We start from the raw sequence: 12,948 nt of genomic DNA on the forward strand, positions 1-12,948 counted from the left end.
AACATCTAAGTGCAACAAACATGCAAAACACACGCACACACAATTATATTGTTAAATAATAGAAAAATATGGTGAAAGTTTGGAAAAAGACAATAGCTTTATTTCAACAAGCATCTTAATAGACAATACAGATGTTTATTTTGCTGAAACATCTCTTAGGGCTTCCCAAAATTTGAAGTGGCCTAGCAAAAACGATTTCTCAGAACATTCCTCTACACATCCAGTACTATTTAAAAAAAAATGTATAAAATCAAATATGTTTTGTGAATATGACAGAACCCAAATGTCAGCATATCCCGTGATCCCCATACTTGGCATATGGTTCACTAAGTGACAGCCAGTCCCAAAAATTGTACACTTTAAGAACAGATTTGCTGGCCAACAATCAAGATTAGCTGAGCAAATTTTGATCAATAAAGTCAGTTTTACTTAATGCTCGCTCTATCACCAGTATTAACAGTCTGGAAGGGAAGTCCTTAACACTTATCACAATACAGCATGGAAAAACAAAATCTGAACTCAGGGTGACGTGGATGTGGCTTATGTACAAAGAAGAGTAAAAGGGGCGCGAATGAAAATATACAGCAGTTATGTGTAGCAGAGAAACGGGAAACTTCTTCTGCGTGGAATTCTGTTGAGACGAGCTGCGAAGAAGCAGGCGCTGTGTGCCTCGGAGGCCAGGAAAGTTGGTGGTGTCCAGGAAGAAAGTGGTGATGCACGTGGCCGATTAAATCTGTCCGCCCGTCTGTTGTTGAAACACATCGATCGTGTCTTCATCTTCCATTTCCAACTGTTAAGAGAAAAAAACAACAACCCAAAAACGTATAAGCCCATGAATTTCATAATGTTTGAGTAATTTAAGCAAAAACTGATGTGAGGGAAAATATCTGTAGTGCAAAGAGGAAAAGGAGGATGCTAATTTGTTGACCTAGAGGGTGACAGTATGCCCTGTACAAATGAAAAACTTCCCATTTGCATACACAAAATAGCACCACCGTAATAATAAAATGACACACTGTATTTGGCTTTGAAGGCTGCACTGTGGACAAGCTTGGATTGCACTGCAATAACATGCAAGTTGTGGCTACTCCAGCCACAAACTGCAGTGAATACAACTGGCATCTGCACAGCGACATATTCAAAAACAACTTAAATTTAGCTCTTTGTGACAGCCTGAGGCTCCTCATGGCAGCACTGTGACTTTAAACGAACAACTTTCAGCCTGGAGAAACCCCTAATGCCCGCGGTTATTAAGAAATACTGCTATCACAAGCACTAATCATCATGGGAAGTGCATGAAGTATGTTTAACTCATTGATACGGCCTTACCTGTGCTGGTGTGTCTGTCTCGTTTATTGGCTGCCCGTCAAATCTGAACCTGATTTGCCTCATTGACAGTCCCTGAAAAGATAAACGTGTAAAATCTTGTTGTTAATCTCATATGAAGCTCTGTATAGGCTAACGCGTAAAAAATAAAAATGCAGACAATAATACGCTCATGTTGAAGATAAGGCAGCTGACGTTTCAGAGACAGAAAAAAAAAACATGTCTTGCTGTGAAGCAGAAATGAAGGAATAATGATAACCATCTGGTTCTGGCTGTACTTTTAAAAAAAGAGCTGTGTGACAAACATCTCTTTTACCCTGATGGGAGTCCAAGGAACAGATAACACTGTGATTGGGTTTCCATTCTTCCACAAAGTTGAACCCTTATTTGACTTTCAAATAAAAAGGATCTCAGACCTCATGTTCTATTACATATTTTTTTACTTTTGTGCACAGCTCTTTTAGAAAACCTTGGGAATTGCTTTTGTAGCAATGCAAACACAGCTGCAATTAATAGAGAATCAGAGTGATGCTCAGTGCAGTGCTAATTCATACAAAAGTCAAAATTCCTGCATGCCATTACAGCAAGTAGCTTGGCAGAGAACAGCTTAAAATCTGAGCTAATCCATAACAGCAGGAGGAAAAGATTAGATGTCTTCTGCGATTACTGTGAAATCACAGATGACGATAAGGGAGGTTCATTTAAGGGATGCAAGAGCCACGTAAAGCGTTAAAGCTACGCTATCAAGGTGGTATTTGCATTAAAGCTGTAGACCTTAACTGCATTTGAGGAGGAAGAGAAGAACTGCAATAGAAACCTTTTCAAGGAAAAGTGAAACAACAACTGTGATGAGTTACTGTCTGATGGATGGATGGATCTTTTAGCACGTGATGTGTCTGTTAAATGTGATTAAAGTATTTGAGACTTTTGGCCAAGCTTTAGCTGTCAGACAAACGGCCTGTGGCTCTGTGGCTTAAAAACAAACCCAAATCGTGACCCCTCCACCTCGCTTAATAGTTGGCATGAGTTAATCAAGTACAAGTTGATTAGCAACACCTGGCTGCTACTTGTCCCCTTGATCCCTATTGAAGTAGTAAAGGTGTACTTAGTTTTTCAGAGGATCGCACATAGTCCTATGAAAACCTTCTTTTTAAAATGCCTGCATATATTTTACGGTAAATTTTAAGATGCCCTGGCATAACTGCTTTTTTTGGCATCTAGAATACAAACATATAATCTGCAGTCATTAAATGCATGTGTGAAAAGTGTCAAAGAATTGAAAGTAAATGGTTTAATTGTATCCTATTCGGTTGTAAAACACGATTAACTGTGTGCAAACTTCAAAGTCGGGCCTCTAAAACATTAAGTAACTCCAGTAATGATTTCCTTATGATGTTAAAACAGCATAACCTGTAAGCACTTGCAAGCCTTGCTCCACAGAGGGCAGGCAACTCTCCCAGTAAATGTTATTTCTATACACCCGTGTCTTTTTGCCAACTGTAAATGGTGTGCAGCGATGCAGGGTAAAGGTCAATTAAAAGAAAGCAGGATTATTGTTAATAACACCTAAACATGTTATTTAGAATACAATCCAACAGCTAACTATCAATTACATCAAGTGTATATATGATTAGTAGCAGAGGTGTACAGAGGAGCACTCGACAGATATTTCTGGGGAAATAATACTCCAAGTCGAGTTCCCCCCATGTGGTGAGAACAGAAAATAACAAGGAGTCTATTTAACTGTAGCTACACTCTGCTTATAAAGATCTATGCCCATTTAGGAAATGATCAGTGTTAGTGTAATGCCTCAGGGCCATAATCACCTGTCTCTCGCAGTAGGCCTTCATGAGTTTGATGAGCGGTGTGTGTCTTTTGATCTTGAACTGCACTACAGATCCATCCTGACCCGCTACCTTCAGGTTTATGTGTTCATTGTTTTCTGTCTTCACTGATTCCTGAGGGATAAAAGCACAGAGAGAAACACAGTGAAGGAACAAAAAAAAATGACTTTGACTAACCAGAACATTGCACTAGTTACAGGTTTGCAGGGGGAAAAGGCTGCACGGTATTTTCTGTTATTATTAAATGCGTAATTTCAGTCCCTTTAGTGCCTTCGGTGGTCTTTTAATTTTGCAGAAGCGTGATGAAATAATGAATTCACACCTAAACAGCTCACCAGGTGGCTAGGGAAGAATATTGGCAAGAGCTTATTAATATCCATGACATTATCAATTGTGCTAATTCTTTATTGATTCTTGATCAATTTTCTTTTGGAGGAAGAAAGCAGGCAAATGTCAGTATCAACCCAGCCGTGTCATTATCGCCAAAACAGAGTAGGAAAAGACTGAGCTGTACAAAAGCAGCACTGCTATGAGTTTGACTTCACTTTCACAATGTGTAACTGCCAGAAAGATATGTCAGCATCCATAAAAGGAAGGTTGATAAGCCCAAAGGCGTAAAATTCCCCAGGACTGGAGAATGCGCGACCAGTTTGATTTGCATATTTTGAAATTGTTTAGATATACAGTGCTGTGCAAAAGTGTTGAGCCACCACTCATTTCTTATATTTTGTTAGGATAATGGCAAATAGTTGCAGCAATTTATTGAAACATGCAAACGTATTTGAGAATACAGTATGAGCTTGAAAATCAATATTTCATATGACCAGACTTTATTGTTCCAACACAGCCTGAACTCTCCAAGGAAAGCCTTCTTGTAATTTCTTTAAGTAGTCTAGGTAGTTATCCAAGGTTCTTGAAGGACATTCAAAGCTCTTCTTTGGATGTTGACTGCTTTTTGGTCTAATCTCTTTCAACATGATGCTACACTATTTCAATAATGTTGAGGTTCAGGTTCTGGGGAGACCAACCCATCACCGACATTGTGTTCCACTGTTTTTAAAAAAAATTATTTTCTTTTTTATCCAAGGTGTGCTTTTACTGCGCTCAAAAATGAGCCTTTTGCCAATCAGATGCTTTCCAGATGATTACACGGTGGATCAAAATCTGACGGTACTTTTCTGTGTTTCCATCAGCTGTGACAAGATCCCCCAACACCATTGGCTGAAATGCAGACCCAAACCATGACAGAGCCTCCACTGTGTTTGACAGATGGATGTAGACACTCACTGCTGTACCTCTCTCTTGACCTCCTCTGTACATATTGATGATTTAAATCAAAAAAAATTATAAATCTCAGTTCTTGTCTAATTTTGATACCTCAGCTTTTTCTCCTCGTTTTTCTCTTCCTTGAAAATGGCTTCTTGCCATTTCTGATGAGGCTTCAGAGGACAGTAGATGGATCATCTGAAGGTCCAGGTGCATGCCTCAGGTCCTGTGTCAGGTTTTTGCCGAATTTTTCCCATTTCTTATGGGCATGAATTTCAGATGCTGATCATCTGTTCATCTTAAAGTCTGTAACCTTTTTTGTCCTCCACTTGTCCAATTTCCTAAAATGTAAGGACACACTGTACACAGTGCTGAGATATGCTAGGTCTTTTCCCAAAGTGGGAATCACTTTGTTGGTGCAAAAACACAATTTTAAGCCTTTTGTGGCATAAAAAAAGTAAGTTAAAGAAATGTGTTTTCCAAATAGGAAAAAACACGAAAGACCTGGAAAACTTGGGTATGATCACTGAGTAGGCAAAACAGAGAGTAATGAGGGATGGCTCAAGACTTTTGCACAATACTGTATACAAACTATTTCTCGGATTAAACAAAATTTAAAATTTAAAAAATTTAAATCTTAAATCCTCCCTTTTCGCTTCGCCTGCAGACTCAGAGTGAGCCTGAGATCACCACAGTGATGATTCATATAGTTTCAGTGGCACCAACAGATTCTCACCGGTACACTCTCCCACAGTGGCACAAGCCATTCACACATGCAAGAACGCAAACGCAAACGCAAACACACACACACACACACACAAACACACACACACACACACACACACACACACAGGCGAAATGAGGCATGCAGTGGGGATGACACCAGCTGGTTGGCTGTGTGTTATCAAGCAGAAAGAGGTCCGCGCGCCATTGGATGCGCGTTCACAAACCTTCCGGTCTATCAAAGTAGGTACAGCTAGTAGTTGAATTTCAGCTTGTAACTTTGCAAAAAGGCACAGCGAAACATGCGGAAATAACCGTATTTCTACACACGCACGTGTCAAAAAAAATCAGGCGGAGTAAACTGGCATTTCAATCCACTGTGGAGACACTCACCTTTGGTTTTTCATCAGCCATGGTCACTCTTTTGGCGCTTCTCTACACTGCCACACAAAGAACACGAGTACGCGCACGTACACGTGCCCGTTTAGACTATTACAACCGAACGTGCGCGGCCACGCGCCCATGCGCGTCCACCTCAACGAGCGTTGAGTGGACACCGAGTAGTCACGAGGTTGAAAGCGCAGTCTGGGCAAGGGCGGGAGAGTCACAATGCGCGTTAAAGAGGCAGGCAGATGCACGTGCACGCGCACGGCGATGTTTTCCCTTTTGTTTTCAGGTTTTGAGAAGCGGTTATCTCATTAAATACCCCTTATCGCCCTGCTGAGCTCGCATGGGTGCAGCATAGTTCAGTCAGCATCACCACACATGATCCTCACTGCATGGGGAGAGCCAAATGTGCACTTTTCCATTTCCTTTTTCGTTTTAACCCTTTAAATACCAGTGGCCATCTTGTTTTTTTGTTTTTGCCTGATGGTGATGTGTAGGTGTACTGAACCAATGGTGGCCTTTACGAACTCAAACTGTAACAGTACAGGGCAAAGCTGCACTGATTCTTCACAGATTCAATTGGAGACATTAGTGTGGGTAGCATGTTTGTGGATAGCAAAAGACAAACCCAGCTTCTTAATGCTGGTAATGACCTCTCGTAGGTGAGTCCGGGGAGGCAGTTATAAAGTTAGTGATAAGCTGTATTTTCTGCATTTGTCGCGATAAATCCAAAATCCCGAGTCAAGCTCAGCCGACGGAAAAACAGGCAGGTAGACGGGCACCCCTTTCGGTGACATCGTAACGCATGCGCAGCAGGTGCTTTCGACTGAAAGAGCGAGGCGCGTAAGCAGTACCGGTCCACATTTGCAGTTCATGGCGTGTTTATAGCCAAAAAAGTTCACATTGTTGTCTTTTCTGTGTCGATGATATTGTTCCCAGATGGAGGAGGTAGACGTTGAGCCCACTATTACTGTAAGTAGCCACTGTAGCTTAGTGCTTTTAACTCCTCATTGGCACTAAATGGCTTTGCTAACAGGCTAACTTTCGCAAACACCTATTTTAACGACCCGTTTGAATATTTATATTGTAAGTTGTCAAGAAATGGAAAGGGGCACACACTCAGCCATGTCACAAGTATAAAAGTGGCAAGATTATAAGAAGATGAGTTAGAATTACGAGCAGCATTAACTACAGTTTGAGTTAGTAATATAGCTAGACCATGTCTCAGTCACCACTCAACCTTCTCACATAATATTATAATTAAATCTGAAACGGAATGATTTAATTTTAACCCTCATCATGTTATTCACATCATTTTCAGTGTAGTAACAGTGTTTCTCCTTTTTTAATTGCAGAATATCCCTGCAATCAGTGATGGAAAGCACATGGGATTTGCATGGGGTCCTGGTGATATTCTTGTATATGAGACACTATACAAAGCATCAGGTATGTTTCAAAATTAGCACAGGACACCATGTATGCTTTCACAGTTTCCCTCTGTTTCTCCTTTTCTTTTTAAGAGAATGAATGGTGTAGTGAATGCCTGTGAAATGTCTGCTACAATGTTGTGAAAAAGTATTTTCCGCTTGTTGATGTCTTATTTTTTTTTTGCGTGTTTGTCACACTTACATGTTTCATATTATCAAACACATTTTGATTTTTGATGACCAGATGAAATATAAAAGGCAATCAGTGCTATCAGGCCCTGTTGTTGTGTTTTGTTTTGTTTTTGTTTTTTTCTTAAAAAGGTAATTGCCCCCAAACTTAGTAACTGACTGTGCCACTGTTGGCAGCAAGTAATGCAATCAAGCATTTGGGATAACTGGCAGCGAGTCTTTCACATCGCTGTACCCACTCATCTTGGCAGAATTGTTTTAATTTAGTTTATTGTTTAGGTAACTTTTTCATAGCACTGTTTGATGTGTTTTACTATAGTTTTTATGATTACTTTTAGACATGTGCATATATACATTTTTCAATAAACATATTTTGAGCCATTTTTTTCAGACATTTAAATTTTGTTTTATATGTGTAATGACAATAACTATAATATTACTGTTGTTCTTTCACCACCTGCCTTTGTTTCAGGTGCTTCAGGATCAGGTTGCTCATTCATCCATGAGATCAGGAAAGATGAGGACATATATTCCCCCATTTTACGCAAGCTTTTTAACGAGTCTCACCACATCTTCGTCGGCCTGCAGACAATTAGAGAGGAACTCCCTAGCAAGAGTAAAAAACCCCAGTAAGGACGCGTGGTGCAATCCCACCTCTGTTTGTTCATATTGTTGGATTGCATATCGGTGGCATAACAATAGTTGAAAAAGTCACACAAAGCAGCACCCACTTTGTATGTTTTACAATTTTACCTCTGCCTTACTCCTTAGATTTGTTAGTATCAGCAAAAATTATCGATCCGTGATCCGTGCTTGTATGGAGGAACTTCAGCAAGTTGCAGGTAATACTGTTGAAATATACTTCTTTTGGCAAAAAATTTCAATTTGATGTAACCATAAAAGTTTTGGCAGTTTTTTCAAATTTCTATTTTATAGTCTTGTTTATACAATAAAAACAAAGGAAATGTGTGTGATTACTCACTAAACAACTTTTCCTTTTTGCAGTTTCTACCAGAAATGTAGAGTTGGCCACTCAGTGTGGAAATCAGGTAAGTACTAATGTTTGTGTGGCAGTAACGTTATCTGGACTAGTCCACATACAGAGCATGTGTGAGTGTCTCTGTCAGTAATTGACTAATAATGTCATGATTTAATTGAGTAGCGTGGCACAGCTCTGTGGGTTTTATGACCACAGTCAAACTGCCTGTATTTGAAAGGGGACATTAATGCTCAGTTAGTGAGGAAGAATCCACATTCAGTTTTTTACTCAGATGTACATTTCGTTGCATTGTTTAGTGGCATTATCCTGACCCTGATCTGCTTTGTTTTGTTAAAGGTGTCCATTCTTTTGGCCATAGAACTGATCTGGAATCTGTGTGAAGTGCTGTTCATCGATGCTGCTCCAGGTTGGAATCCGCATCTTATGACTGGATTTTTGGGGTTGTAGAAACACCCAAACAAACGTATCTGCAACATGGCTGTGTCTGTGTTTTCAGCAGGCTCCCTGTTGCTCCACCTGCTGGACTGGGTAAGGTTACATAAGGCTGACGTGGACGAGAGGGCCAGAGAGGTGCTCCAAAGTGAGAGCCCTGCTGAGCACCACGACTACTGGGACGTGGTAGGTGCAGCATGTTACATCTTTAAAATTACATCTCCACTGTTGGTGTTCTGCATTTGCTGCTTCATCTGTGTTTTGTCTGTTATGAATTCTCTGGAGAGACCTGAGTGATCACATGTGTGTGCTGTGCAGGTGGTGAGTTATGTGCTGCAGGGCAGGTTGGAAGAAGTCAGACAGATGCTGGTGAAACAGGGCACCTTACAGCCTGCTGCCAGGAGCATGTACAAGCAGATGGATACCTTGCTCAGCAAGATGCCCTTCTACAATGTAAGATGAAAATGCAGTGGTTTATTTCCTTTGAATGATAGCTGAAATTGTTTTAATCATGCTTCTAAATAGGATTATTGTGAAAGTGTGCACTGTTAATTTTACAGTCAGAAATGAATCACACAGGTTCTTGATGTTTTCTTAATGGGGCTGTGGGTGTGACATTAGAGGAAATGATAGCAGGGAAATGAAAATGACATTAAATAATGAAAGAACCTGACTTGAACCTCTAGGCTGCAAATACACAGTATGATGATATAAAATAATAATAAAATGGTCTCCTTTAAGTTAGAGAGTATCAAACATTGAATGTGCTGCTGCTGACTAAACTGAATTTAAGCCTCTTTATTTTGCTGGCGGTGAAATGAAATCCACAAATCTGTTCAAACCTTCCTCACTAAAGTTTCTGTTGCTTTCACATACATCATTCAGACAGTAAAGGGATTAAGTACAACATATTTGTGTTCATTCAGTGCAGCGATTTCTCTAACGCAGCCTAAACACAAGATGAGCTCATGAGCCGAACCGTGCTGACTCACACCTCTGAATTTTCTGTAATGCTCCCTCAGCCTGGTGGCACTCAGACGCTCACAGAGTTTGATGTAAAGTGGAGGCACTGGCACGAGGAGGTGGACCGCTGCATGCAGGACAACTCGTTTGCCAGCAACCGACATCTGGAGGTCATCTGCAAGGTTAGTGAGGATGTTCTGTGTAAGTTATTCATGGATAAGTTCATTATTGCAGGGTCAGTGCAAACATCCAACAACAGTTAGGCAATTAAAAAAAAATAAAAAAAATAATGTATTTATTTTTTAAATGTCCCCACCCCGTTTCATCCTAGATCCTTCTGGGAGATGAAGACACTTTGCTGGATCACAAGGAGCTGCTGGGTACCTGGTATCACTTTCTTGTCACGAGACTTCTCTTCTGCCACCCCACAGTGAAACCCACAGAGTTGCATTATTATGCTCAGGTACACCATATTCTCACATCATTCAGCATTTTAGAATCACTGCTGGCTTAGTCTTAAAAAGTATTGCATTATTTTTATATTTGCGTGTTACATCGTCTGTCACAAATTTCAAACCAGTGCACGTGGCTCTATTATTTTCCAGTTTGAAATTTGATATTTGATTGTAAAGAATGTGCAGCAGCCCCTGATTTATTGTTTGTGTATCTTGTTTGCATGTGTGCGCACTGCAGTCGTGCATGACGATGTTTCTGGACTCAAGGAGCGTCTCAGAGCCTCTGGACAACATCTTACTTGCTGCCTTTGAGTTTGACATCCATCAAGTCATCAAGGAGTGCAGGTAAGACAACTTTTTTTTTTTTTACATCCTGCCATACGTGTGTGTGTTACATGCAGCCTACAAACATGTGGTGGTTCATAAACTTCCTTAATTGTTTCCTTTTAGCATTGCTCTCAACAACTGGTGGTTCGTGGCCCATTTGACAGATTTGTTGGATCATTGCAAACTCCTGCAGTCTCATAACCTCCAGTAAGGATGCAGTTTGTCTGTTTTTTTAACTTGTTTACCTTTTAATTTGATTGTACACTTCATTAGCCAATATTTACCACACCTTACATGCGTGTGTGTGTGTTCAGCTTTGGCTCCAACTTGAGAGAGTTTCTCCTTCTAGAATATGCTTCTGGTCTCTTCACTCATCACAGGTATGCTCATCCCAAGGTTCAGTGTAATGATGTATAATATATTTGTTTTTGTTTAGATTTACACAGGGTGTGACTAATGTGGCTCTCAGAACAGTTATTTTTATCCTGTTAATCTAGTTAAAGAATCATTTCCTCTAATTGACCTAGTACAGGGTAAGCTAAAGTGTAGGTTATCACTGTCATGATTGAGCATGTTTTTCTGTGTTTAGCCTTTGGCAGTTGGCTGTGGATTACTTTGATCACTGTCCAGAGTTTGGTCGTGTCTACCTGGAGCTTCAGATAGAGCGCGTCCCTTTAGAAACGGAGCGTAAAGCTCTCAAGGTGCTGAGGATTTGTGAGCAGAGGCAAATGTCAGAACAAGGTAACACGTTGCTTCTTAACTCTTAGACACAAAGATGGGGCTGTTTTTGTTTTTCCAGTGCAGGAGAGACCTAAAACATACATTTGTTTTTGTGTTTATGCAGTGCGGAGTATCTGTAAGATCATGGCTATGCGGGCTCTGAGGAACAATAGGCTGGGCTCTGCTCTCTCATGGAGTATAAGAGCCAAAGATGCTGCATTTGCCACCCTGATTTCAGAGAGGTTAGTTTCTTTCATTATAATTGTAAAGATCCCAGATACTGTTACTTTACCCCCCACCCCCCTCTCTCCCTATTGGCCTTAGCAGGAAGTGTGGTCTCTTCCTGTTTAGTACTGCTTCCACTGTGAACGTGTTCCTATACCATCAAACAGCAACAAACCCTTCAGCCCTCTGAATGTTTGTGTTATGGGTTCTGTGGTGTGTTTATGTGTATACTTGTGTTTTAGGTTCCTACAGGATTACTGTGCCAAAGGGACCTTCTCTGATCTGGACCTGATTGATAACTTGGGCCCGGCGATGCTCCTCAGCGACAGGCTGACTTTTCTTGGTATGCTCGGGGAACTCACACTTGCTGGAGCATTAGTAGCACCGCTCCACTTGTGACTCAGCCACTGCGTCATTCTCACAAGTTCATGAAGTGACAGGACATTCAGTCAGGCCAGCTTCAATTCACATGAGTCTCAGACACATAAATGTGCACACAGACGTCTAAATAAAGCTGGCTGCTGTTTAATGCAACAGCATGTGATGGTGTGTTTTACTACTGAAAAATCAGGAAAAACATAAGATAAACACAGAGAAAATGCATTCCTATAGATTATTGCTATTGTGAACTGAGAAGGAACGTACACAAAATCTCCTGGATAATTTGAGCACATCTGAGTGTGAAAACTCTGCTTTATGTTCATTCCCAGGAAAGTACCGCGAGTTCCACAAGCTGTACGGAGAGAAGCGTTTCAGGGAGGCGGCAAAGCTGCTCCTCTCCCTGATGACTGCAAAGATTGCTCCACAAAGCTTCTGGATGACTCTGCTGACCGATGCTCTGCCACTGCTGGAGCAGAAAGAGGTTAGTCACCAGTAACAAGTCCAGTTTTCGATTTGGACAAAATTGTTGTGGTAATTACAAGAAATCTGATGCTGAAATGTACGATCGAGATATTTTCTACTGTAGTCTGCATGATACCATTCATGTTATCACCACAATAAACTACAGTGTCCCCCAAACTGTTATGGTGCGGATTTAAACTGAACAATATAAACTTTGATGTCCTAATCATGGTGTAACCAGAGTTGTACGTCTGAATCGGTTGCTGCTGCCCTACAACAACATTGATTTCTTCTTCTCAGGTGATCTTCACAGCAGATCAAACCTATGAGCTGATGTTCTGTTTAGAGGAGCTCACCTCCTCACTGAACATCACTGCTTCCAGCACAGACAGGCCTATGCAGGTATGCATGTCCTCACACGGCCTTAATCCCTCCCACACAATCAGACTAAAAGCTCTCTAGTTGCTGCTTCTAACCGCATGGTTTAATATTTGGTGCTGCTATCACCACTCTGTTTTAATTTTAAGATGACACGTAGGCAGATGTCACTCTGGAGGTCTTAAAGATTGCTTCATCTTTTTATTTGAGTGTTTTTGTCGTTGCAGGAGGAAGACGTAGAGGTGACCAAAGTGGAGCTCCTGAGACTCGCTCTGGCCAGGAATCTGGCTCAAGCCATAGTCAAAGAAGGAACGGTGGAAACATAAAAGTGTGACTTTAACGAGAAAGCTGTTGTTTGCATTTTTGTACTGTATATATTAAAGAATCATTAAATCACAATGTGCTCTTTGATAATAAAACACTTCATGATACTCATTGAAATC

General features: G+C 40.8%; 2 protein-coding genes across 3 annotated transcripts; one reads left to right on the plus strand and one right to left on the minus strand.

The window, feature by feature from the left end:
- Positions 1–72: 72 nt before the first annotated feature.
- On the minus strand, positions 73–5,961 carry LOC100690756 (small ubiquitin like modifier 2). Its single transcript, XM_003452818.2, has 4 exons — positions 5,553–5,961; positions 3,153–3,284; positions 1,330–1,401; positions 73–790 (listed from the first exon to the last, which is right to left on the minus strand). The coding sequence occupies exons 1-4, from the start codon at positions 5,571–5,573 to the stop codon at positions 728–730; spliced, it is 288 nt and encodes a 95-aa protein (XP_003452866.1). The 5' UTR covers positions 5,574–5,961; the 3' UTR covers positions 73–727.
- Positions 5,962–6,102: 141 nt separating this feature from the next.
- nup85 (nucleoporin 85) lies at positions 6,103–12,946 on the plus strand. Of its 2 annotated transcripts, none has more exons than XM_003452819.5 (20): positions 6,103–6,389; positions 6,486–6,518; positions 6,902–6,992; positions 7,635–7,791; positions 7,934–8,004; positions 8,168–8,211; positions 8,499–8,568; positions 8,659–8,780; positions 8,913–9,047; positions 9,617–9,739; positions 9,889–10,020; positions 10,251–10,357; positions 10,463–10,546; positions 10,654–10,719; positions 10,929–11,080; positions 11,184–11,301; positions 11,527–11,627; positions 11,995–12,146; positions 12,428–12,529; positions 12,733–12,946. In XM_003452819.5, exons 2-20 carry the CDS (start codon positions 6,486–6,488, stop codon positions 12,829–12,831), a joined length of 1,959 nt encoding a protein of 652 aa, XP_003452867.1. In that variant the 5' UTR covers positions 6,103–6,389; the 3' UTR covers positions 12,832–12,946. The 2 variants fall into 2 exon arrangements, with proteins under 2 accessions (XP_003452867.1, XP_005457810.1); XM_005457753.4 differs by having other exon boundaries at positions 6,103–6,385.
- The last annotated feature ends 2 nt before the right edge of the window (positions 12,947–12,948 follow it).

Source organism: Oreochromis niloticus, linkage group LG4, assembly GCF_001858045.2.
Source record: "Oreochromis niloticus isolate F11D_XX linkage group LG4, O_niloticus_UMD_NMBU, whole genome shotgun sequence".
Lineage (NCBI taxonomy): Eukaryota > Metazoa > Chordata > Actinopteri > Cichliformes > Cichlidae > Oreochromis > Oreochromis niloticus.

Coding starts and splice junctions, on each gene's coding strand:
- nup85 (XM_003452819.5), top strand. CDS start 6,486: ATGGAGGAGGTAGACGTTGAGCCCACTATTACT. Junction 6,993..7,634: donor GACACTATACAAAGCATCAG/GTATGTTTCAAA, acceptor CCTTTGTTTCAG/GTGCTTCAGGATCAGGTTGC. Junction 11,081..11,183: donor GAGGCAAATGTCAGAACAAG/GTAACACGTTGC, acceptor GTGTTTATGCAG/TGCGGAGTATCTGTAAGATC.
- LOC100690756 (XM_003452818.2), bottom strand. CDS start 5,573: ATGGCTGATGAAAAACCAAAG. Junction 3,285..5,552: donor TGGCTGATGAAAAACCAAAG/GTGAGTGTCTCC, acceptor TTTATCCCTCAG/GAATCAGTGAAGACAGAAAA. Junction 791..1,329: donor AGACAGACACACCAGCACAG/GTAAGGCCGTAT, acceptor TTCTCTTAACAG/TTGGAAATGGAAGATGAAGA.